The 25,802-nt window shown below is 46.5% G+C and overlaps 1 protein-coding gene across 1 annotated transcript; it reads left to right on the top strand.

The window, feature by feature from the left end:
• Window positions 1-3,014: 3,014 nt before the first annotated feature.
• Window positions 3,015-25,013, top strand: LOC115462409 (N-acylglucosamine 2-epimerase-like). Its single transcript, XM_030192425.1, has 11 exons — window positions 3,015-3,172; window positions 3,787-3,893; window positions 4,241-4,316; window positions 6,420-6,495; window positions 9,597-9,769; window positions 10,129-10,353; window positions 15,253-15,334; window positions 15,453-15,628; window positions 16,967-17,098; window positions 18,298-18,385; window positions 24,914-25,013. Exons 2-11 carry the CDS (start codon window positions 3,793-3,795, stop codon window positions 24,985-24,987), a joined length of 1,203 nt encoding a protein of 400 aa, XP_030048285.1. The 5' UTR covers window positions 3,015-3,172; window positions 3,787-3,792; the 3' UTR covers window positions 24,988-25,013.
• Window positions 25,014-25,802: the final 789 nt, after the last annotated feature.

The following is a 25,802-nucleotide window of genomic DNA, read 5'->3' as shown; positions in this document are numbered from 1 at the left end:
AAGTGCATTCCAGAGTGTGGGGGCTACTCTGGACAACACTTTGGTGCCAGGGCCGTAGCCACCCCTCGGCGGGAGGGGGGATCCATAGCCCGAGGTGGGGGGCACATTTTAGCCCGCCTCCCCCAGCCGCTGACCCACCACCACCACTTTCGACCCCCCCCCCAACAACCCTCCCCCGCCACTTTCAACCCCCCTCCCCCCGCTGCTGCCAGGAGGGGGGTCAAAAGTGGCAGAGGTCAGCGGGGGGGGGGGGGCGAAAGTAGAGGGGGCCAGGGCTAAAGCTACTTGGGGCTACGGGGGCCTGGGCCCCCACAGATTTGGCCCTGGACCCCCCTGCCGAAGACCCTCTCGAACCCCCTCCTGCCACCAACCCTCCCCTGCCACCACCGTCGGCTACCTTTGATGGCGGGGGACCCCAACCCTCACCAGCCAAGGTCCTCTTCTTCCGACGCAAGGCTTCATTCTGTTCCTGTGAGTCTGACGTCAAAGTTGGTGGTGGTGGCGGCGGCAGGGGGGGGGGGGTTGGCAGCGCCAGGGGGTGGCTAAAATGTGCCCCCTCACCTCGGGCTCTGGACCCCCCTCCCGCCGAACTCTGGCTACGCCCCTGGTACCTACATATAGGAGACACCTGCAGGGAAGGCTATTGTAGTGGTGCACAATTAGCTACAGTACGTTTTCAGCATACATACGTTTTTCCTGTCTAAGACGGAATGTCCCAATTCTGACTTGGATTTTTTAAAATGTCCCTCCATTTTTTAATGAGGCCTATTTTCAAAGCACTTAGACTTACCAAGTAAAGCATGCAGATCTTTTCAAATTTATACTCTTAAGCGCACAGGGCTGGTCTTAGGCAGGGGAACAGGAGTGGTCGCACAGGGCCCTGTGCCTCCATGGGCCCCATGGCGCTCCCTCCCACCCTCGCCATTGCAGGGCTGGCGCAACACGGTAAGCATGGCAGAGCAGAGGGGCACCTCAAGCCATGCTTACCACCGTCGGATGGCTCACAGGTCTAGTCCCAGCTGCAGGCAGCTCTCGGTCCTCACCTGCCCGCCCTCAGCTTCCTGACAGCCCTCCTTTCCTTTCTGCCGCCCTGCATTTAAATCTTTTTTTACCTCAAGTCAAGCAGCGGCGGTGGACGTGAAAGCAGCAGGCTCACCTCCAGCCTTCCCTTCCCTCTCAGTGACCCACCCTCGCGGAAACAGGAAATTACATCAGAGGAAGGCAGGACACTGAGAGGGAAGAGAAGGCTGGAGGCGAGCCTGCTGCTTTCACTGCCTCTGCCACCGCCGCCACTGTGACTTGAGGTAAAATAAAAGATTTAAATGCAAGGCGGCAGGAACGAAAAGGGGGATATAGTGGGAGAAGAGGGTGCACGGTCCAGTCAGTCTGCCCAACAAGATAAACTCATATGTGCTACTTTTTGTGAATACCTGACCTTGATTTGTATCTGCCATTTTCAGGGCACAGACCGTAGAAGTCTGCCCAGCACTAGCCCCGCCTCCCAACCACTGGCTCTGCCACCCAACCTCAGCTAAGCTTCTGAGGATCCATTCCTTCTGAACAGGATTCCTTTATGTTTATCCCACGCATTTTTTAATTCCGTTACCGTTTTCATCTCCACCACCTCCCGCGGGAGGGCATTCCAAGCATCCACTACTCTCTCTGTGAAAAAATACTTCCTGACATTTTTCTTGAGTCTGCCCCCCCTTCAATCTCATTTCATGTCCTCTAGTTCTACCGCCTTCTCATCTACGGAAAAGGTTTGTTTGCGGATTAATACCTTTTAAATATTTGAACGTCTGTATCATATCACCCGTTTCTCCTTTCCTCCAGGGTATACACGTTCAGGTTAGTAAGTCTCTCCTCATATGTCTGTAATGCAAATCCCATACCATTTTTGTAGCTTTTCTTTGCACCGCTTCAATTCTTTTTACATCCTTAGCAAGATACGGCCTCCAAAACTGAACACAATACTCCAGGTGGGGCCTCACCAATGACTTATACAGGGGCATCAACACCTCCTTTCTTCTGCTGGTCACACCTCTCTCTATACAGCCTAGCAACCTTCTAGCTATGGCCACCACCTTGTCACACTGTTTCGTCACCTTCAAATCCTTAGATATTATCACCCCAAGATCCCTCTCCTCGTCCGTACATATCAGACTCTCACCGCCTAACACATACGTCTCCCATGGATTTCTACTCCCTAAGTGCATCACTTTGCATTTCTTCGCATTGAATTTTAATTGCCAAACCTTAGGCCATTCTTCTAGCTTCCGCAGATCCTTTTTCATGTTTTCCACTCCCTCCGGGGTGTCCACTCTGTTACAAATCTTAGTATCATCCGCAAAAAGGCAAACTTTACCTTTTAACCCTTCGGCAATTTCACTCACAAATATATTGAACAGAATCGGCCCCAGCACCGATCCCTGAGGCACTCCACTACTCACCTTTCCCTCATCCAAGCAAATTCCATTAACCACCACCCTCTGGCAACTGTCTGTCAACCAGTTCCTAATCCAGTTCACCACATCGGGTCCTATCTTCAGCCTGTCAAGTTTATTCAAGAGCCACCTGTGGGGAACCGTGTCAAAAGCTTTGCTTAAATCTAAGTAGATTACGTCTATAGCACGTCCATGATTCATGCTTCTGTCACTCAGTCAAAGAACTAATCTCATTCACTGTGAACTACCTTAACAAACTCAAACTAGAAAACCATGCACTGCTTCTGAAAAGAAAAAAAACCCCACAAAGGACTGTAGATCTGCTTACTCGGTTGACCTGAAGTAAACTAGCATCCTTTTCAATCCGAATCAAAACTGATTCTAAGTTTTGCTTAAACTCCTGTCACTAGGCGTCTGCATAAGTCCCAACAGTTTGACCTTAGTTGTTTTTTTTTCCCCCTTTGGGGGGCAAATATTGTCTTAATTTTCTTCGAATTTATTACAAAATTCACCTCCCTCCCAGTGCTAATGAGTGCAGCCGAGCAAGCGTTCTGCTGAGCTTTGAGGATTTTCTTACCGTCATTGTTGGCGTGGGGGAAGTGAGCGATCAGCTGGCACGGACAGAGCTCACATGACAAACAGCCAGGCTTCTCCTCCATCGCAGCTCGGTCGTACAGGAGCAAGCAGAAGAGAGCTTGCTTTCATTAATTACCCTCCCCCAGAGCACTGTAAGTGTTCCCCTCCCCCCTCCTTGTACAGAGGGACGGGGGGGACGAGCAGGTGGGAAGTGCGTGAGGTGTATTTTGCTTTTCTTATAAAGGCAGATTTTAGAGGGCAGAAATGTATTTCTTCCAGCATTTTCACTCACTAGCCCTCCTGCTTCTTATTCATGTAACCTGTGTGCCCTCTTGACCAGACTGTAAGCAGAGATACCAAGTTTTCCAATTCCAGTAGAGAGATTTTTTTTTTTTTTTTTTTTTTGGGGGGGGGGGGGGGTCGGTTTACTAGCTCTGGGTTTGAACTGATATTCTAGAGCAATGTGGTAGTTCTAATCCCTGGTTCTACCCATTGAAATCAAATCTCATAATGCAATAGGCTGTCTGAATCCAGGACTGTCCCCCCTCCTGGTACTGGGTAACTTGGCAGCTCTGCTGTAAGCTCCAGGGTGCAGGGAGGGACCAGCTGTAAAGTGTTTCTGTACAGTGCTGCACATATCTAGTAATGGAAGGAAGAGGGTTGTAGTTTGGGGAGGTAAAGGGTTGGTAGGGAGAGGTGGAGGGCAGGCTGGGAGCCAGGTGTGCATGATGGTGGAGCTTATTATTGTTTTCTTCTCTTTGCTCAGGACCTGATGGACCAGCAACAGCTGAGGCTCTGGAGAAAGCAAATCCAGCAGGAGCTGGACAGAACCATGGATTTCTGGCTGAGACATTCCCATGACCAGGAATACGGGTGAGTGACTCTGTGACTGCATTCTGCACTTTACTCTGAAAATACCTTTCCCCAGGCCTTCTCAACACTGGCCTCGGGGCACACCAAGTCCCATAAGGTTTTCAGGATATCCACAATGGATATGTTTCAGATTTTGCATACCAAGAAAGAAGTGTATGCCAATCTCTCGTGCATATCCATTGTGGATATCCCGAAAACCCGATGGGACTGGATTGAAAAGCCCAACTTTATCCGGACTGACCCCCGTGGGAGAAATATGTGGTGACTTTAAATGGATTTCTTTGTGGCATGTGTGGAAGGCAGGCCATTAATGTGTACCTAACCGCGACTTGTTTTTGTGTGTGCAGTGGGTTCTTCACATGCCTTGCCAGAGATGGGGCTGTTTATGAGGAAGTGAAATATGTCTGGCTTCAGGGGAGGCAGGTGAGTGGAGAGACTGGTTGGTTTTGTCATTGTTCTTAGCTTTGTACTGGCTCACTGTGGTGCTGTGCCCCCCCCCCCCACACACACACACACACACACAAAATTCTCATCCCTTTTTTAACTGGTTTTCACTCTTTGGGGCCCTTTTACTAAAGCAGAGTAAAATTTATATCACAGCTTAACACGGGAATATGCAAATTCTACACAGCAATCAGCATTTTCTAATTCTACATTAAAGTGAGATTTTGCAGGTGGTACTTGGCCGCAGTTAACATGGGAACACTCAGTGGCGTACCAAGGGGGGGGGGGCGGTCCGCCCCGGGTGCATGCCGCTGGGGGGTGCCGCGCGCCGGTCAGCGTCGTTGGTTTCCATGCTCCCTCTGCCCCTGTTCCGGGCAGAGGGAGCATGGAAACCAACAACGCTGACTGGCGCACGGCACCCCCCCCCCAGCGGCGTGCACCCGGGGGGGGGTGGTTCTTTCACCGGGGGGGTGTCCCTTCGCCGGGGGGGGGCATCGGCGATCCGCCCCGGGTGTCAGCGCCCCTCCGAACGCCACTAGGAACACTTACTACTACCTCCTATTTATTTTATTTTACTTTTTTTATTGCATTTGTATCCCGCATTTTCCCACCTATTGGTAGGTTCAGTGTGGCTTACATGGAACAATGGTTACAGGTAACGAGTGGGGTTAACAATTCGAGAGATAACAGCGGGAGTCTGTAGAGGTCTCTGGCGGAAGTAGTGGGTTAGTCAGTGACCTTAGGAGATTACAATTTGGTTTACATGATTCATTATTTGGGAATTACGAAGAGAGTCCGCAAGATCTTCCAAGCATGGGGCACCTCCTCGGTGGATCTTTTTGCCACTCAGATCAATCACAAGGTCCCTCAGTTCTGTTCCAGACTTCAGGCCCACGATGGCTAGCGTCAGATGCCTTTCTCCTACATTGGGGGACAGGCCTTCTGTATGCGTATCCTCCCATACCTCTAGTAGGGAAGACTTTGCTGAAACTCAAGCAAGACTGCGGAACCGTGATCCTGGTTGCACCCTTCTGGCCGCGTCAGATTTGGTTACTACTACTTATCATTTCTAAAGCGCTATTAGATGTACGCAGCGCTGTACACTTGAACATTAAGAGACAGTCCCTGCTCGACAGAGCGTACAATCTAATTAAGACAGACAAACAGGACAAACAAGAGATAAGGGAATATTAAAGTGAGGATGATAAAATAAGGGTTCTGAACAAGTGAATAAGGGTTAGGAGTTAAAAGCTGCATCAAAAAGGTGGGCTTTTAGCCTAGACTTGAAGACGGCCAGAGATGGAGCTTGATGTACCGGCTCAGGAAGACTATTCCAGGCATATGGTGCAGCAAGATAAAAGGAACAGAGTCTGGAGTTAATGGTGGAGGGGAAGGGTGCAGATAAGAGAGATTTACCCAGTGAACGGAGTTCCCGGGGAGGAATGTAGGGAAAGATGAGAGTGGAGAGGTACTGAGGAGCTGCAGAGTGAATGCACTTATAGGTCAATAAAAGGAGTTTAATACTTGGTAGCAATAACAAAATAGTGATTGAATATTCACATAGCAAGCAGCCTGAGCCAACAGATTTATTTTCCACTGAACATAGTTACTACTACTACTACTATTTAGCATTTTTATAGCGCTACAGAGCGTACGCAGCGCTGCACAAACATAGAAGACAGTCCCTGCTCAAAGAGCTTACAATCTAATAGTTAACTTTGTATGGCCATGGGAGGGACATTGGTGGGTTGTGGGCGTTCCAAAACTTTACATGCAGGGTTCCAGAATATGCCCAATCCACACCTAAATAAGACGTGTGCATTTACACAAGGTTTTCATTTACGTAAATGCCTGCGCCTAAATTTTAGTCAAGGGATGACCACTACATGTATTCTATAAACCACGCCTAATGTTAGACAAATATAGAGAATAGCACTAAGGGCAGTTTTTTAGGTTCCATATATAGAATCTAGCCTTAGGTACTTAATGTGGTTTAGAAAAAGGGTCCGTTTGTCTCTCTCTTCCCACCCCCACATGCAGTTCTGCCATCTCTTACCCCTCCTTTTTCTCTCTTACTGGTAGGTCTGGACATACTGCCGCCTGTACAGGACCCTGCCAAGGTTTTGCCGCCCTGAAATCCTCAACGCTGCAATTACAGGTAGCTGGGGAACCTTTCAGCTTCTCATTCTCTTCCCTATCCTTAGGATCCACAAAAAAAAAAAGACCAATGACTTCAAGCCTGATTAAATTGTACTGCGAAAGTCATTGAAGCAGAAAAAAGAAAATTACAAATGGAAAGCAAAATCAAATAGGAAGAACAGGAAAGAGCATAAGCGGCAGTAAGCTAGATGTAAAACATTAATAAGGCGGGTCAAAAAAGAATTTGAAAAGAAGCTTGGTATAGAAGCAAAAATAAATAGTACAAAATGTTCAAGTATATCATAAATCAAAAGCAAGAAGCCTTTGAGGGTGGCATTGGCTGTAGCACTAAATAACTGGGAAGGGGGAAAATAATTTTTTTTTTTTTTTTTGGGGGGGGGGGGGTAAAGAGGCACTCAGGATGCACAAGGCTATAGCAGATACGCTACTTTCTTTACTGTGGCCTTTACTGAGGAGGAAGATGGGGAGGTACACGCATTGGAACTGTTCTTTTGGGTTTTTTAAAAAATACTTTATTTGTAGGTCAGTCAGATTACAATAAAAATATACAAGCACATACAACATTGTACATGATACCTAGTTTACATATAATGTGTCAGATTGAAAGAAGGAGAACAAGATAAATTATGTTTAATTGGTACTTGATATACCACCTTTCCTAAGAAGGTCAAAGCGGTTTCCAATTACAATACTAAAAACATAGCAAGGAAAAAAACCTCCATTTCATGACAGGAAAGGCACACTCAACAGTCACACTATATAAAATAAGAATCTTGATGTATAAAGAGGGCTTGACGCATACTTTCTACAAAAGTTGAATAATCCAAAAACCTTGCCCGTGTTAGATCATAAGTGGAAATATTCCCTTTTAAGGGACTGTGTCATGGTCACAAAATGTGCTCTAAATAGCTTAAAAGTGATTGCTCCAATTCATCCTATAATTTTTTTAATAATCTGACAAGTTTGATAGCAGCAAATCACTAGGGCTTGATGGTTTTTATCCCTTACAAAACTGTTGGTAATCTGTATCTATTGTTAAAATATGCTGCTGTGCCTGAGGACTGGAGGATGGTTAATGTAATATGAGTTTTTTGAAAGGGCCACAACAGTAATCCAGGAACTAAAGCGGGTCTAGGCAGTTTACAAGTATAAAAACTAAATTAATATAAAAGAATGAATGCCGGTAAATGGATTAGAAAGAGACCCACATTCATACAGGGAACTACATAATATCATACATTCAACCGGTTCCCTAGGATCAGCAATCGCCTCTAAAAGCCAAATTGAACAAAATATGTTTTTAAAGCCTTTTTAAAAATTGGGAGGGATTGCTCAATACGAATATAAGGGGGAAGATCATTCCACAGTTTTGAGGCCAGATAATAAAATGGTGAGCTTCTCGTAATCTCATAGTGTGTGGACTTTGGGCCTGGTAGAACTTGCCATAGGAGCCGACTCTGTGGGTGCTTGAGCACCCCCAATATTGAGAAAATTCCTTGTATGTGTTCAAGGAAGGGTTATTTCCACTGGGCTTAGCACCCCCAATAATTTTGAAAAGTTGGCTCCTATGGAACTTGCTGATGCATGTCTAAAGACCGTAAAGTTCTGCTGGGGGTATCACCAAAGTGGAAAAGTATGAGGGTTGACCGAGGTAGTATGCTAAGTTCATAAGTATTGCCATACTGGGACAGACCAAAGGTCCATCAAGCCCAGCATCCTGTTTCCAACCGTGGCTAATCCAGGTCACAAGTACCTGGCAAGATCCCAAAACAGTACAATACATTTTATGCTGCTGTTGCTTCTAAAAATAAGCAGTAGATTTTCCCGAAGTCCATTTTAATAATGGTCTATGGACTTTTCCTTTAGGAAGTCATCCAAACCTTTTTTTTAAACCCTGCTAAGTTAACTGCCTTTACCACATTCTCTGGCAACAAATTCCAGAGTTTAATTACACATTGCGTGAAGAAATATTTTCTCCGATTCATTTTACATTTACTACTTTTTAGCTCATTGCATGCCCCCTAGTCCTAGTATTTTTGGAAAGAGTAAACAAGCGATTCACGTCTACCTGTTCCATTCCACTCATGTCAAAGAAACAGGTTTGGAAAAGAGACAGCTGAGCAGAGCTATCATAGAGATCTGTAAAATCATGAGTGGGTGTTACAAGTTAATAGGGAAAATTTATTTAACCTTTCAAATAATATTAGGCCAGGGAACACACCATGAAATGAGTAGGTGATTTTTAAAAATTATTATTTTCCGTTAGTATGAAATTTATTGCCAGAGAATCAGGTCCAGCAGCATAGCTGAGCTTGAAACGTTTTGGACAAGTTTCTAGAAGACAGATCCAGGACTATCCTGAGAGCTTTGCAGGGGGGTACAGCTATACAGGGCAAAAGGAAGATGGATAGGGCACAAAAATTGCTCCCTGTCCATCCTCTTCCTTTGTGGTGGCCGTGGCACAGTGAGCACAGCAGGGGGGGGGGGGGAGGGGCGTGTCGCACATGGCACAATTCCAGCTTGAGATGCCCCTGTTAGTCAGATAGACTTGGGTGCTTCTGCTGCTTAGTTTTGGGAGTAAGCTATGGAACAGACTTTTCTGTTGGAATCTGCCAGGTACTTCTAAAAACTCCAGACTGACTGCTGTCAGAGGCCATTGGTCCAAACCAGCATGCATCTCCTACAATACCCAGGTATATCTTTCAAGGCAAAAGACAGTAGCGTTCCCCTTTAAGAAGCTCCAGGAAGCAAAGCCACCGGTACTGGGAATACAGGGCACTTGCTGTCATCTGTTTATTCATGCTGTTGGGGCTGAATCAGGTATGGGTTCTGCAAAATAGGCACAAATATGAATAAAGTTAGAATCACTTGCTTATTTTAGGCTATTGGGAGATGAAGCTGGCATGAGTATAAGACCAGTGTGAGGTACAGCAGAGGCTTTCAATATTGATATTATGTGTAGTATTATATTACTTAATGTTTTTACTTTTTGTATAATTTCATTGATTTGTTTTTATTCATTTATTCTCTGCTTGTCTATAAACCTTAATGTCTTATGTAATGAGCTGGAGGGTAATGTGGGTCTCTGTTCCACACCAGGGGGAGAGTTCCTGATTCGTCACGCCCGGATCTCTGCAGACTCCCAGAAATGTGCATTTGTGCTGACCCGTGATGGGAAAGCAATGAAGGTGCAGCGCACCGTCTTCAGTGAGTGTTTCTACGTGATGGCCATGGATGAGCTCTGGAGAGCCACTGGGCAGCGAAAGTACAAGGTGAGTGTGTGCACAGGCAGAGGTCATGAATGAGTAGTCAGTGTGTAGTTTCAAATAAGCTGGAGAGAAAAAAAAGAGCAAGAGAGATTTGTCTCGTCAAACAGGTTTGAGGGTTTTACAGCTTGGAAAAGAGACAGCTGAGCAGGATGCATGCATGAGGGTAGGCGTCATGGGGTGGTGGTGGGACAAGGGCGTGTATGAAGGCAGGAGTGGTATGAGCTAGGAGCAGGGATGCATGTAAGCACAGAAATGCTTCAGGGTGATGGGATGTAGTGCTAGTAGTTTAGGTGGATGCTTGTATCTGCAGAGGGGCTTTGCTCCAGTGTACTTCCAACCTCATTCTCTCCTGCGGCTTCCAGGAAGAAGCTGTGAAGATGATGGATGAGATCATCCGTTGGGTGCGGCAGGATCCGTCCGAGCTGGGGCGGCCTGCTTTGCCAGGTGCTGTGCCTACGAATGCTATGGCAGTGCCGATGATGCTCCTGTGCCTGGTGCAGCAGCTGGAAGAGGCGGATGAGGTGATGACGGTGAAATACTCGGAGGTGGGAAGCTGGGCTGTGCAGCAGATTGTGCAGCATGTGCAGGTACTATCTGAGAGCCTCTGCAGCTCCAAGCTTCTAACATGCCCTCTTATAACCAGAAGAGGTATTATCTGAGAGCCTCTGCAGTTCCAGGCTTCTAACATGCCCTCTTATAACCAGAAGAGGTATTATCTGAGAGCCTCTGCAGTTCCAGGCTTCTAGCATGCCCTCTTATAACCAGAAGAAATATTATCTGAGAGCCTCTGCAACTCCAGGCTTCTAACATGCCCTCTTATAACCAGAAGAGGTATTATCTGAGAGCCTCTGCAGTTCCAGGCTTCTAGCATGCCCTCTTATAACCAGAAGAGGTATTATCTGAGAGCCTCTGCAACTCCAGGCTTCTAACATGTCCTCTTATAACCAGAAGCGGTATTATCTGAGAGCCTCTGCAGCTCCCCTGCCCTCTCCTCAGATGTATCAGATTATCTGGCGATCAGTCAGTGTGCTCTCATAGTTCCTAACTTATCATAGAGCACCTGTGAACCAATCCTCCAACTCAGGTTGTATCTCCTATCCTATAAGAGATCCCTCGCACTGCAAAGTTAACTTTTTAAAGCACATTTCTTATTAAATGTTTTCACATTATTACCTGGCTCACAACTTTTCAGAATAAACTTATATTAACACCTATTTTAAAACAGACAGCAACATGGAATCCTTATGACTAGAAATGCCATGTGTGAAGGGAAAAAATATGTGTGTAGGGCTATACTACTGTCCACCAGGCCACAACAATCAGACAGCTGAAGATATGTAAATAGAAATTTGAAAAGCTAGCAAATTTGGCAACTGTGTAATAATGGGTGATTTTCAATTACCCCAATATTAATTGGTTAAATACTACATCAGTGAGGGCTAGGGAGATAAAACTCCTACACGTGATAAATGATTGTTGCTTGGAGCAACTGGTCCAGAAACTGAGAAGAGGGGGGAGCTATTTTTAGATCTAGTCCTTAGTGGAATGCAGGACTTAGTACAAGGGTAACAATGTCGGGTCCGCTGGGAAACAGTGATCATAACATGATCAAATTTGACTTTATAACTGGAGTGCAGTCACTAAGGAAATCTACTGTAGCAGCATTTAATTTTTGAAAGGGTAACTAAGATAAAATGAGGAAAATGGTTTAAAAAAAACTGAAAGGCTCAGCTGCAAACGTTAGGACTTTAAATGAGGCATGGACATTGTTTAAAAATACCATTTTGGAAGCCCAGACCAAACGTATTCCACATATTAATAAAGGTAGAAAGAAGAGCGAATGACAGCTAGCGCAGAGCAGGTGTGTTCCATAACACTGCATAAATTTTCAGAACGCCTAAGGTTTACCCAATTCACGCCCCCTTTAGAATTTACATGCTCCACTTTATAGAATATGCCAAGCCAGGGCCGGCCCAAGGCAAAATGCTGCCTGAGGCGGAGCTAGAATGCCGCCCCTCTTCCCACCTCCATCTCAGTCGCAGCATTTACCTTGTCACGTTCCAAACCCGGCAACAGCAGCGATTCCCATATGCTGCCCTGCCGCCAGCACCCGCCTCTTCCCTTTAGTTCAGCTGCCTGAGCCTCTGACAAAACAGGAAGTTACATCAGAGAGGCGGCTGCAGTAAAGGGAGGAGGCGGGTGCCGGCGGCAGGGCTGCATATGGGAATCGCTGCCACTGCCGGGTTTGGAATGTGACGAGATAAACACCGCAAAGGGGGTAGATGCCGCTCCTGAAGAGTGCTGCCTGAGGCCCCCTGCCTCGTGGTCTAATGTCGGGCCACCCCTGTGCCTAGCAAGTTGTGCGTGTAAAGTCTAATTAATGCCAATTAGTGTCAATAATTGCTTGTTAAGAAGTAATTATTGGCGCTGACTAGCTTGTTAAGTACTTAAATTCCACACGCAAAGCCACAGTGGCGTTCCTAGGGGGGCTGACACCTGGGGCAGATCGCCAATGCGCCCCGCCCCCCCCTGGATGCAGCACCCCCCCCGGCAAAAGAACCCCCCCCCCCGGGTGCACGCCGCTGGGGGGTGGGGGTGTTGCGCGCCTGTCTGCTTCGTTCGTTTCCATGCTCCCTCTGCCCCGGAACAGGAAGTAACCTGTTCCGGGGCAGAGGGAGCACAGAACGAACATAGTGGACAGGCGCGCGGCACTCCCCCAGCGGCGTGCACCCGGGGAGGACCGCACCCACCGCCCCCCCCCCCCTTGGTACGCCACTGCAAAGCCAGAATACAACTGGATTTGCACGTGCCTTTTCAGTCATGCTATATAGAATCTGGGGGGAGTATGTGTTTAATAGAGTGTCTAGTTTTAGAATTCTCTACCTTGTGAGCTAACAACTTTAAATTCTTACTAAAAACATATTTGTTTAAAATGTATCTAGCATTAATTTTGAACTATTTTCCTTATTCTGTGATCTGCTTTGAACCCTTGATAGGGAGTTGGTGGAATAGAAGCACATGATAACATAATGTAACTTGGGGGAAATATTCAGCCCACTGCGGCAACCAGCTTGTAAACCACTTCCAGTCCAGATATCTAATGCTGGGGCATACACAGCTCTCAGGATTGAATATCCGGGTATGCACGTTGAGCCAGAAGTTAACTGGAGTGGCCTAGTGGTTAGAGTACTGGCCTTGACATCCAAAGATGGCCGGTTCAAATCCCACTGCTCTTGTGATCTTGGGCAAGTTGCTTAACCCTCCATTGCCTCAGGTACAAACTTAGATTTTGAGACCTCCTGGGACAGAGAAATATCCAGAGTACCTGAATGTAACTCACCTTGAGCTACTACTGAAAAAGGTGTGAGCAAAATCCAAATAAATAAATAAACCAGTCTGGTGCCTGATTGACTCAGTGCATAAAGTTAGGTTAGCCTTTTTGCTGTTCTAACTTTGTGCATTTTTAGCCTGTTAGCAGACTGATATCGCCACTAATTAACTAACTTGTGGCTCTGGCTAAACTCTGTCTCTAGCTGGTTAGGGAACCGCTGGTTAGCGGTAATATTCAGCAGCACTACCCAGTTAAATGCAGCTGAATATCAGTGACTGGGCAGGAGCCTCTGCTGGCCATTTAAACCTCTTTGGCTCTTAAAATTGGGCAGTGGGGATACATGTGTCCTTTGTCGTACACTATATGCAGGCATTCTCAGAAGCATAACTTGGGCATGGCAGGAGTGCATACACATGCCTGCACACATTTGCATCAACATCAGAGCAGGTGTGAATTTGTGGTCTCTGGGGCTGCTTCTGAGAGTCATTTTTTTAAAATAAAGATGTGTGTGTCTGTGCTGCTTTTGTAAAACATGCACTGTTTGAAATGTGTGTAGGTATTCTGTTATGAGCATAACCTCACTGAACAGAGACAAATCAAAACTAAAAGAAAGGACTCATGTTTGTGGTAGGTATGTACGTGACAGGTGCATTTTCTGCATCCCAGTATGAGGATAGCATGTTCCTCACAATTCAGCCTCCTATTAAGCAGAGAGACCAGATTAAAAAATGTAAGCAAACTGGAATAGATTTTCTTCAGTTTAATTATGCATTTCCCGTTCAGATAAAGAGCTTGTGCATACTCGGACTTTTTTAACGTGTTCTTTCTTGTTCTTCCCCGTGCAAGTCAGTCTTTCATCTAACCAAATCTAAACCCATACTTACACTTGGGTCCAGGCTTCCTCACGCTTCATGAACCTATTAACTTACTAACAAGTTACGTGAACCATTCAGCGGAGCTTCTGTGACCTAATCTTTTTTTTAATAACATAATTGGTACCATTTCAATACCTAATAACTTATTATAAAACACCTACAAACCAGCCAGCATTATGACTTATATGCTAGAAGAGATACTGCCAGGGGCAGACTGACTGTTGGGACAACAGGGCAGTGCCCAAGAGCCCACAACATTAAAGGGCGCACTGTGCCTTAACTTCTATCTAGTTTAATCATGTTTAATAGGTGGTTAGAGGCCTAGGACCCTTTTTGCCCGAGGCAGGGGTGAAGCCAGACAACAGATTTTGGGTGGGCCTAGGCAAGAAATGGGTGGGCACCAAGTGTTCTTCCCAACCCCCCACCAGAAAAATATCTGAGCTGGCGAGAAAACGCTTCTTTCCACCTTGGCAGTCTGCAGTAGGCATGCGCTGAAAACTGGGCATGCACAGGTGCCAGTATCATGGAGAGCAGCGTTTTAATTACTATCAGGGGGATGTCTTCAGCTGGTGGAGCTTGGGATCCACACCAGCTACCGCTAAACATGAGCTACTGTTGGGTGGGCCTGAGCCCAAAGTGGGTGGGCCCTGGCCCACTCAGGCCCACCTGTGGCTACGCCACTGGCCCGAGGGCTCAGATCACTTGTCAGTCTGCCCCTAGATACTGCCCACCACATCTGGTAACTTATTAGAGAGTGTCACAGAACAGTCCATGAGAGATGAGGTCCCTCAGTGCCTTATTACTGAGCACCTAGGATCCAACGAGCACATAAGTACATAAGTATTGCCATACTGGGACAGAAAAAAGGTCCATCAAGCCCAGCATCCTGTTTCCAACAGTGGCCAATCCAGGTCACAAATACCTGGCAAGATCCCAAAAAAAGTACAAAACATTTTATACTGCTTATCCCAGAAATAGTGGATTTTCCCCAAGTCCAATTTAATAATGGTCTATGGACTTAAGCGGTCCAAACCTTTTTAAAACTCTGCTAAGCTAACCGCCTTTACAACATTCTCTGGCAATGAATTCCAGAGTTTAATTACATGTTGAGTGAAGAAAAATTTTCTCATTCGTTTTAAATGTACTACTTTGTAGCTTCATCGCATGCCCCACAGAAAGCTACATATTATCTCATAAGAGCCGTTCCTTACAGCACCTGCTTATTTCCATACGAGTGTGCTGCTCTGTTGATCATTAAGGTGTATGTGTTTCCTCCACAGCGCAAAGGGAAAGCTGTTTTGGAGAACGTGTCTGAGGATGGTAACGAGTTGCCTGGCTCCTTGGGCCGGCACCAGAACCCTGGTAAGTAAAGGATTGAGGTACTGTCCATATCTGGAACTTGGTGCAGTCTAGGTGCTCACCGTTCCTCTCTGCCAGTCACCCTGCAACTCTTCCTCCTGTCTCCTGCATCTGGGTACAGGTCATGCAATTGAGGCAGGCTGGTTCCTCCTGTGCTATGCTGTGAAACACCAGGACCCAGAGCTCAGCAAGGTAGCCATACAGAACTTCATGGTGCAGCCTTTCCAGACGGGCTGGGACCAAGAGCACGGCGGTCTCTTCTCGTTCTTAGATGTAGATGGACACTGCCCCACTCAGGTATGTACCTTCTGCTGTCTGCGCTATTAACACACCAGTGGCGTAGCCAGAGGTGGGCCTGGGTGGGCCAGGGCCCACCCAACAGTAACACAAGCTTAGCGGTAGCTGGTGGGGATTCCAAGCTCCACCAGCTGAAGAGTTCCTCCTGATGGTAAAGAAAATGCTGCTTTCCACGATACTGGCACCTGCACATGCTCAGTTTTCAGTGCATTCCTGCTGCAGGCTGCCATGGTGGAAAGAAGTGTTTTCCCGCCAGCTGAGATATGTTTTTGGTGTGGGGGGGGGGGGGGGGGGGGGGGGAAGAACACTTGGTGCCTACACTTCTTGCCAAGGCCCACCCAAAATCTGTTGTCTGGCTATGCCCCTGTAACACACGTTAAGAAATATTTGGAAACTCAAGAGGATGCTAATGCTTTTCATTTGCTCTTAGCCAGCCTTTCTGCTGCTGCTGCTATGTCACTAGTTCTGTAAATTGAGCAATACTGATGTCACTGGGGTAGGGATGATGTTGCTGATCTACATTGCAAGTCATGTGCTGGAGTAGCAGAGATGTTACAAAGCTTCAAGTGCATCTAAACCAGGAGTAGCCTAATGGTTATTGCAGTGGACTAAGAACCTGGAGAACTGGGTTCAATTCCCACTGCAGCTCCTTGTAACTTTGGGCAAGTCGCTCAACTCTCTATTGCCCCAGGTACAAAACTTGGGTTGTGAACTCAGTAGGGACAGAAAAAGTACCGGCATAGATTGTATCACCGAAAGGTGGTATATCAAATCCCCTTACCCTTAAACCAGCAGTTTACTTGCAGAAATAGGCATTTATGAAATAAACACACATAAAATATCTTTCCAGGGGTGGAATTTGAGTGGTGTTAGGACACGGCACGTGTGATATAAAATACACACAGATGTGCGTAAAATAAACCAATATGTTTGCAAGGGCCTGAGAGCAGGGAAGGAAAGGGATTTAGTTCATAACTTTTCAATAGTAGCTCAAGGCAAGTTACATTCGGGTACAGTAGGTGTTTTTCCTGTCCCCACAGGGCTTACAATCTGTTGTACATGTGGCAGTAGATGTTTAAGTGACTTGCCTAAGATCACAAGAAGCAGCTGTGAGAATGAATCCAGTTCCCCTGGTTCTCAGTCGCTGCTCTAACCATTAGGCGGCTTCTCCACTTGTATAGACAGGATCACCTATTTTTCAGGGATTGTTTTACAAAGACAGGTAAGCAGGTAAGTTCCCTTTATAAAACAAGTATGACTAACTTATGCATATTTCTGCCACACCAGCTAAAGGCTTTGTTATAAAATAATCCTTCCTGTGTATTCATTTGTTTTTAGCTGGAGTGGAATATGAAAATGTGGTGGCCCCACACCGAGGCCTTGATCGCTTTTCTTATGGCTTACTTTGAGAAACGTGATGCCAAACTTCTGCAGCAGTTCGAGAAGGTGTTTGAGTTTGTCTTCAGCAAGGTAACACAACAGGCAGCCAATGCTTCCTGGAGAAATGTTTTTTTCCTCCCCCTGCCCCTGGGATATGTGACAGCCAGCATCTCTGCCCAGACCTAACCTGCACCCCGAGTACGTGACAGCCAGCACTCCTGTCCAAATACTCCTTCACTTTAGGATATGTGATTGCCAACATTCTCTGCTCAGACCCACCCTCCACACCCTGTAGTGTGTGACAGCCAGGGCCTCTTTCATATTACCTTGTAAAGGAAGGGAATACAAAGAGAAACGATTAAGGCACTTCCTGGGTTCTAGTGATGATCAGATGAAATTTAATGTGGACAAATGCAAAGTGATACACATTGGGAAGATGAATCCAAATCATAGTTACCTGATGCTAAGGTCCACCTTAGGTGTCAATAACACCTTAGAAAAAGATCTAGGTGTCATTGTAGACAATATATTGAAATCTTCAGCTCAGTGTGTGAAGGCAGCCAAAAAAGCAAACAGAATGCTAGAAATTATTAGGACAGGGATGGTAAATAAGACCAAGAATACTATAATGCCTCACTGTCACTCCATGGTGCGACCTCACCTTCAGTATTGCGTTCAGTTCTGGTCGCCATATCTCAAAAAAGATATATCGGAAATAGAAAAGTTTCAAAGAAGAGCGACCAAAATGATAAAGGGAATGGAACTCCTCTCATGAGGAAAGACTAAAGAGGTTAGAGCTTGGAAACTAGACAGATGAGAAGAGATATGATTGAGGTCTACAAAATCCTGAGTAGTGTAGAATGAGTAGAAGTGAACTGATTTTTTACTCTTTCAAAAAGTACAAAGACTAGGGGAAACTCAAGGAAACTACATGGAAATACTTTCAAAACAAATAGAAGGAAATATTTTTTCACTGGACAAATAGTTAAGCTCTGGAACTCTTTGCCAGAGGATGTGGTAACAGCAGTTAATTTATCTGTGTTTAAGAAAGGTTTAGACAAGTTCCTGGATAAAAAGTCCATAGCCTGCTATTGAGATAGAGAAGGGGAAGCCATTGCTTGCTCTGGGATTGGTATCATGAAATATTGCTACTGTTTAGGTTTCTGCCAGGTACTTGTGACCTGGATTGGCCTGTGTTGGAAATGGGATACTGGGCTAGATGGACCATTGGTCTGACCCAGTGTGGCTATTCTTATGTTCTTGTGTGTCTGTCTCTGTCTGCCCAACAGTTTACAGATCCTGAGCACGGAGAGTGGTTTGGTTATCTGAGCCAGGAAGGGAAAGTGGCCCTTAATATTAAAGGAGGACCTTTTAAAGGTAAGCAAACAAAATGGGTTGAGGGAACAAGTGGGGTGAACTGCGACTCCTGTCCCATTTCTGTAGAATTTACTAGCTGCACAGTTGATTGGGTGGCAGGGAGACCAGAGGTGGAATAGCTTCAGTTTTATGGTGATTATAGGAAATGGTGAATACACACAGTATGGTTGTGGTCAGACATGCAATAGTGTAAAATAAAATAAAAAAAAAAAAGCCTCTATGAACCTCAAATGAGCCTAGATAGTGGGTGGATTAGCACCTAAGTAGGCCTTGTCATGCAGGGGCACAAGAGAAGGAGGGCAGGGCCGCCGGGCCCGGGACAAGGCCACCCCCAGGCCCCCCCCCACCCGAGGTCGCCGGCCACCCGAGATCGCCAGGCCCCGCCCACCCGAGGTCGCCGGGCCCCCTCCACCCGCTATCGGGCCGGGCCCTCGGAACTAACCTTACGCGTCCTTTCACTTCGCAGCAAGCAGCGGCAGCAGCAGACCTCTCCTCCTTCCTTCCGTGCCCCGCCCTCGCGGACGTTACATCAGGCGAGGGCGGGACATGGAAGGAAGGAGTGGCCTGACCTGCTGCTTGCTGCGAAGTGAAAGGAGGCTTAAGGTTAGTTCCGGGAGTGACGGAGGACGGGCCAGGCAGCAACAGAGGGCGGGCCAGGCAGCAACAGAGGGCGGGCCAGGCGGCAACAGAGGGTGGGCCAGGCGGCGGCGGCGGGCCCTCCTGGAGGCCCGGGCCCCGGGACATTTGTCCCCTGTCCCCCCCTCTCGGTGGCCCTATAGGAGGGAAAGGATTATAGCCACTCCTTTATTTTTTGAAGTGAATCTCCTTGTGCTGGGGGTCCTTAATTTGACATTTTGCCTAGTAAATAGCTCTGTTATCACACATACTGATACCTTTTTCTTCTGAAATCTTGTTCTGTCTGTAGAATTGGCAAATTCTGGTCTATGTGTGGACACCTCTGTAGTGAGTGACTAGAGCATAAAGTAAAAATTACAAATAGCTAAAGCTCAGACTCTTGATAGCCCACAGTGTGTTCGCTCTTCTGGTGCCTGACAACAGCTATCAAAAATGTTTTTGTTGAAAGTATAGAAAACAGCATGGTTGTCTTATTATATTGTCACCCTGCAGTATCCAACTGTGCAAAAAATGTTGTATTCTATGTTATTAAACCAGTAAACTAAGTAGATACAGCTGGTGAAGAAGCTATTACACCTGTAAAAAAAAATGGAAAGCAGATCCTAGTAAAGAAAACAGGAGCATAAGCACTGACATTGAATGTAAAAAAAAATAAATAAATAAGGCAGGGCAAGAGAATTGTTATGATTGTGGTCATAACCCCTCTCAACCTTACCTTTTTCCTGGTGGTCAGTTTAGCTGGCTTCTGTTTCTTTTGTCTGTCCTTTCTGAGCTGGCTCTCTCTCTCTGTTCTGGCAGCTTCCAGCAGCATGACTGTAATTGTCTCACTTTACTGCAGCTGTGGGTGTTGCCTGAGTTGCTCTGCTCTCTCTTTGGGTGTACTGGCTTCAAGTGCTTCACGGTGCTGCATTGGTGTGGGTTGGGCCTCTATGGGGTTCAGTGTGCTCTCTGTGTTTCAGTGTGCTGTCTGGGGCTAGGGAGTGTGACATCATCTGGGAGGGCCTTGATAAGGAAGTGGTGTTCTTTCCTTCAAGGCCTTTGCAACGCGTGCTTGAGGTAGGGTTAGTGCAGTGGGCACTTCTTCTGATGTGTTTGGCTTCCCTGCTTGTGTTTGCTTTAGGTCCAGGTTAGTTTAGGTGCAGTGTGCACATTTGTCCTGTGTTTAAGTGTTTAGCTTCCCTGCCTTTCCCTTGTAGCTCCCCTGCTTTCTCTTTGAGTGTGGTTTTGGTGCTGTGGGAAGCACTTCAGTTTGCTATTAGAAGTACTTCTGGTTTTGGGTGCTGTAGAAAGCACTTCAGTTTGCTGTTAGAAGTACTTCTGGGTTTGGTGCTGTTAGAGGCACTTCAGTTCGCTGTGAGAAGTTCTCCTGTAGCTTGGTGCTTAGTGGCACCTGGGTTAGGTTAGTGCAGTGGTGCACTGCTGTAGCGTGGGGGCTTAGGAAGCTCCTTTGCTAGCTTGTGTATTTAGTTCCCTGCTCTGTTAGTTTAGGGCTTAGGAAGTCCCTTTGTTGAGCAGGGCTTAGGGGCTCCTGTTTAGTATAGGGCTTAGGAAGTCCTTTTGTCAGTTTTCTGGTAGGAACACTCCTGCTGGTTTAGGGCTTGGGAGCACTTAGATCAGTTTAGGAGTACTTCTGTTTCCAGTCCTGGTCCCTGTGTCATCCGGTATCCGGTAAGTCCTGCTGGCCACTCGAACCCAAGGGCTCAACCCTTGGGGGAGGTAGTGGCCAAGTGCAGGTGAAGCTGTACGGACCAGTCCAGTGTGCTCCAGTCCAGGGTGTTCCGGTCCGGTGTGTGTTCCAGTCCAGTGTGTTCCGGTCCGGTGTGTGTTCCAGTCCAGTGTCCTCCAGTCCGGGGGATTCCAGTCCATGTGTTCCGGTTCACTGGGCAGTGCCTGCAGTCCCTGCCGGTGTGCTTGCCCAGTGTTGGTTGGTGGGTTTTGCCTGCTGCTGTCGCTCCTCAGCAGCAGCCCAAGGGCTCACATTTGCTCTAGAGCCCGGCCCCACGGGCTCTGAACCTGAGAACCTGACAAGAATTGTAGGAAAAGCTTTTAAGGGCCAGAAACTAATAAAAATATTCCTTTTGAATGCATCAAAAACAAGTCTTCAAAGGAATCGGCTCATTAGGTAACTAGTAAGTAAGAGGTCCTCAGACAGGATATGGTATTTAGCAGAAAAACTGAAAGAATTCTTTGCTTTGGTTTTTACTTCAGAGGATGTTGGGGAGATATCCATGTGGCAGCCATTCTTTGGAGATGATAATTCAAAGAAAGTGAAGAAAATCACAAGGATTCTAGAAGAGGTGCTAGAGCAAATTGATAAACAGTAACAAATCACGCAGATCTGAAAGTATTCTGTCAGGGTTCTGAAAGAACTCAGAAATGAAATTGCAAACCTGTAACTGGTAAACATGTGGATAAACGGGAGACACTTGACATGGAGGGGCATTTTCAATATGACATCTATGTCTGACTTTGGATGTTTTGCGCCCTCATCCTGAAACGCCCCCGGCATGCCCCTTTGTGATTTGGATGCACTGCACGTGAATTGCATAGATAGATAAATGTCTGCAAAACAAGTTTCGAAAATACCGATTTGGATGTTTTGAGAAAAAATCCTTCCAAATGCTGCTTTGTCACTTTTTGGACGTTTTTCTCTTTCAAAAATGAGCCCCACAGTGTATCTGGATTTTCAAAAAATATATGATAACCTCATGAGAGACTTATGAGGAAATTAGAAAATTGCTAGATAGACCGTGTCTTATTGTGGACTGATAACTACTTAAGATTAGAAATAGAGATTGAACTCAGTGGTCAGATTTCCTAATGGAGACAAGTGAATAGTGGCCTACCCTTGAGATCTGTGCTGGGACTGGTATTATAACATAGTAACAGATGGCAGATAAAAGGTAGCACAGTCCTTCTAGAATAGTAGCTAGAATTTTATCTATTTTGTTTATGATCTTGGAAAGTGAGCAACAAGTGAAGTGATCACATTTATAGATACAGAATTATTAAAAAAAATACAGTACTTAAAGAGTGGATTGTGAGAAATTGCACAAGGACCTTATGGAGATTGGGAGTGGGTATCTAAACGTCAAATGAAATACATTTATCTGGGCTTCCAAAATGGTAATTTTAAACAGACTCCACGCTGTATGGAGATTTTTAACTCTTGCAGCTTTCCATTTCTTCATTTCATTATAGTTCTCTCTTTTTAAATGTTAATTGCAGCAGTTTTCCTTTATGTCCTCCCTCCAGTTATTGTCAGATTTTATCATTTTATAATCACTATTGCTAAGTGACCTCCACCGCTGTTACTCCTGTGTGTCACGTCTGTGGCCGTGACCACCCTCAGACTTACCCTGTTTCTGGGAGTCAGTGTCTGTGCTGGCTTCTGCTTGTCTCTGTGTCTGTCTCTGTCTTAGTTTCTCTCTGGCTCTGTGTGCTGATTGCCCTACTGAACCTCACCTGTGTGGGCTATGCCTCTTCCAAGATGGCTGCCGCCGACTCCTCTATGCCAGTATCCAAGATGGCTCCCGCTGGGCTGACTTCTCTGTGTGTCAAGCCTCTGTTTGGATGCAAGGTGATTGCTGCAGCTGTGCCTCTGGTGTGGAAGGGCTTTATTAATCACTTAGAGACTACAGCCTTTGCCTTTGCATTTCGTCTAAGGGCCCTGGTATGTGGAGTGCTCTGTTCACTGCTACATTGTTTGCTCTGTGTGAGTTTCTATGTTTGACTAGCTAGCTTGGGCACAGCGTTGCTTGTTAGCCTGTGTGTAGCTTTGCTAGTTCTCTGTGTTTGTTCCTAGTGTATGACTAGCTAGCTTGGGCACCGCTTTGGTTGTTAGCTGGTGTATAGCTTTACTAAGTCTCCTGAGTTTGCTCTGTGTATGTTTCCAGTGTATGACTTGTTAGCTTGGGCACAGCTTTGGTTGTTAGCTGGTGTATAGCTTTACTAGTTTTCCTGAGTTGCTTAGAGTATGTTTCTTGTGTATGACTGGTTTGCTTGGGCATAGCTTTCCTATTAGCTTGGGTACAGTTTACTAGTCATTGTGTTTAGCCTGCTGGTTATCCGTGTGTGTTTCTTTTGCTTCTGGAGCTTCAGCCCTTGTTCAGTCTGTTGCCAGTACTCCGTGATACTGAAGCTCCAGCCTTAGTCTTGTTCCTTGACTTGACCATTGCTTTAACCTGCCTACTGCTGGAACCCAGACATTCCCTGCCTGTCTGCCCTGCCTTCGCCTAGGTGCCTGGGGGCACTCCTGGATCCTCATTCCTGCTGTTCCGGCTTGCAAGGTCCAGTTCTGGTTTTTCTGTAAGTCCTGCCGGCCGCTCGAACCTGAGGGCTCAACCCTCGGGGAAAGGTGGTTAAGCGTAGGTGAAGCCTAGGTCCAGTGTGTTCCAGTCCAGCGGGTTCCAGTCCCGTGGGTTCCGCTCCAGTGTGTTCCAGTCCAGCGGGTTTCACTCCTGTATGTTCCAGTCCAGTGGGGCCACTCCAGTGTGTTCCAGTCCAGCGGGCTCCACTCCAGTGCGCACCCGTCCGGTGCGTTCCAGTTCCGTGTATTCCTGTGTAGAACTCCAGTCCGGAGTTCCGGTCCAGTTTTGTCTCATCTCTACCTTGAAGGTGATCTTGCCTGCCGCTCCACGGTAGTGGCCCAAGGACTCACGAACCCAGTGCTCCCGGGGAAGAAGCCTGACAGTATGCCAAGGTCCTCGAGCACGCGACACTGTGTTCCAGTAAAATCTAGATCTAAAGTCCTTGCCACTCTGATCGGTTTCAGGACCGACTGCTCCATGAAGCACTCACTGATTTCACCCAGAAATTTTACTTCCCTAGCATCTCCTGATGAGACAGTTTCCTCAATCAGTACAGAAGTAATTGAAATCGCCCATCTGAGTAATTATTTCTATTCAGTAGCCAGTCTCTTGAAGAAAGGATAAACAGATTAGGGCTTTTCCACTTGGAAAAAAAAGACATCCAAGAGGGTATATGATAAAGGTTCATAAAATCATCAGCAGGGATGCTTGTTTAACTTTTCAAATAAAACTGGCACTAGGGGACACTCCATGAAACTAACTAAATTTATAATTAAATTTAAGAAAGCATTGTTTTTCATTCAATGCATAATTAAATATGGAAATTGTTGCTGGAGTTACAAGACCAGTGGTGTAGCTGGGATTAAAAAAGGTTTGGCTGAAGCACTGGAGGACAGGCCATTAACAATGATTAGCCAGGTAGATGTGGGACATTGCCACTTCTTACTTCTGGGATTTCCCCATTGTGATCGGCTGGGTACTTCCAAGTGACCTGGGCTGGCTGGACTGGCTAGACTATTGGCTTGACTGAACATGGTGCATCTTATTTTCATTGTTAAAAGAGACCTGGTGATATTCCTTCTGTGAAAGAAACATTAATTTATTTAATGTGAGTAGGCACTGCTTCCATTTAGCAGAAGGGTACTGGGGTTAGATGGTCTGAGGCCTTCCTACTCTGCCCTGCGTGCATTGCAAAAGAAGGAAATCGCCTCGTCGTCTCAATGTGTCCCGCCCCTGGAGGGCGGGACACAGTGAGGGAAGGCCCGACGACGACGAGGCGATTTCCTTCTTTTGCAATGCACGCAGGGCAGATGCGAAGCGCTGCCTGCGAAACAGTTTCACAGATTTTTTTTTTTAATGCCCGATTTTCTGAGCGCTGACTGGGTAGGCCTGAATTGTGATTGGGTGGGCCTGGGCCCACCCAGGCCCACCTGTAGCTACGCCCCTGCCTTGGGCCAGAAAGTTGGAATTCTAGCTCCTGCATTGAAAGAAACTCCCAATGTTTGTTACGTGTTCAATACTACTATTTACACCTGGGGCTGATTGTTTCTGGTACCTGGATTTGCTCTTATTCCCCCTGCAGGCTGTTTCCATGTGCCTCGTTGCCTCTACATGTGCGAGCTGATACTGGATAAGCTTCTGGCTGAGAAGGTGTGAAGAGGAAGATGACCTAGGCTAGGGACTTCTGGGTAACATTTTGCCAGGCATGAGGCCTGTACTGAAGTGAAACACTCGCACAGATATGTGCATAGAGATATCCACAGCACCACATCCATAGACAAGGATGGATCCTACAGCCGTGGGTAGTGCCAGTTACCCTGTTTGATGCTACTCATGCCATCTAGACAAGATTTTCCACCTTGTGTAATGATGCCAGTGGCTGCAGACAGCTTCTCACACCTCTTGTGCCTCACGACTCAGTTTCTATGACTTGTTTTTGCTAATCACTCCAATAAAAGAAATACTAATTTATGCCAGAAGTTTGAAAGCAGATGTTTTGTCATTTCAGCAGCTGGAGAAGACGCCTAGGTGTGTAGAAAAGGTGGCAAGTGCCTGATATGCCCTCCTAGAATGAGTTAAAATGGTAATGGAGTTCAACAGTGGAGGAGTGGCCTAGTGGTTAGGGTGGTGGACTTTGGTCCTGGGGAACTGAGGAACTGAGTTCGATTCCCACTTCAGGCACAGGCAACTCCTTGTGACTCTGGGCAAGTCACTTAACCCTCCATTGCCCCATGTAAGCCGCATTGAGCCTGTCATGAGTGGGAAAGCGCGGGGTTCAAATGTAACAAAAAAAAATGTTATGGGATAAACAGAAAGGGTCCCTTCTTTGTGTAAAGTGAAGAGACAGCAGAAGCATGGGGTGAGCCACACAGCAGGCTTCCAGGAAGGAATTAGGGTGACCTGCATGGAACAGCAGCAGTTTAGAAGCTAACTGCCTGTGCTACCCCAAAAGCATAGGGTTAATTCACACA

Source organism: Microcaecilia unicolor, chromosome 2 (genome assembly GCF_901765095.1).
Source record: "Microcaecilia unicolor chromosome 2, aMicUni1.1, whole genome shotgun sequence".
NCBI lineage: Eukaryota > Metazoa > Chordata > Amphibia > Gymnophiona > Siphonopidae > Microcaecilia > Microcaecilia unicolor.
Note: the sequence above shows the minus strand (reverse complement) of the source record. Positions and strands in the feature narration are given on the sequence as shown.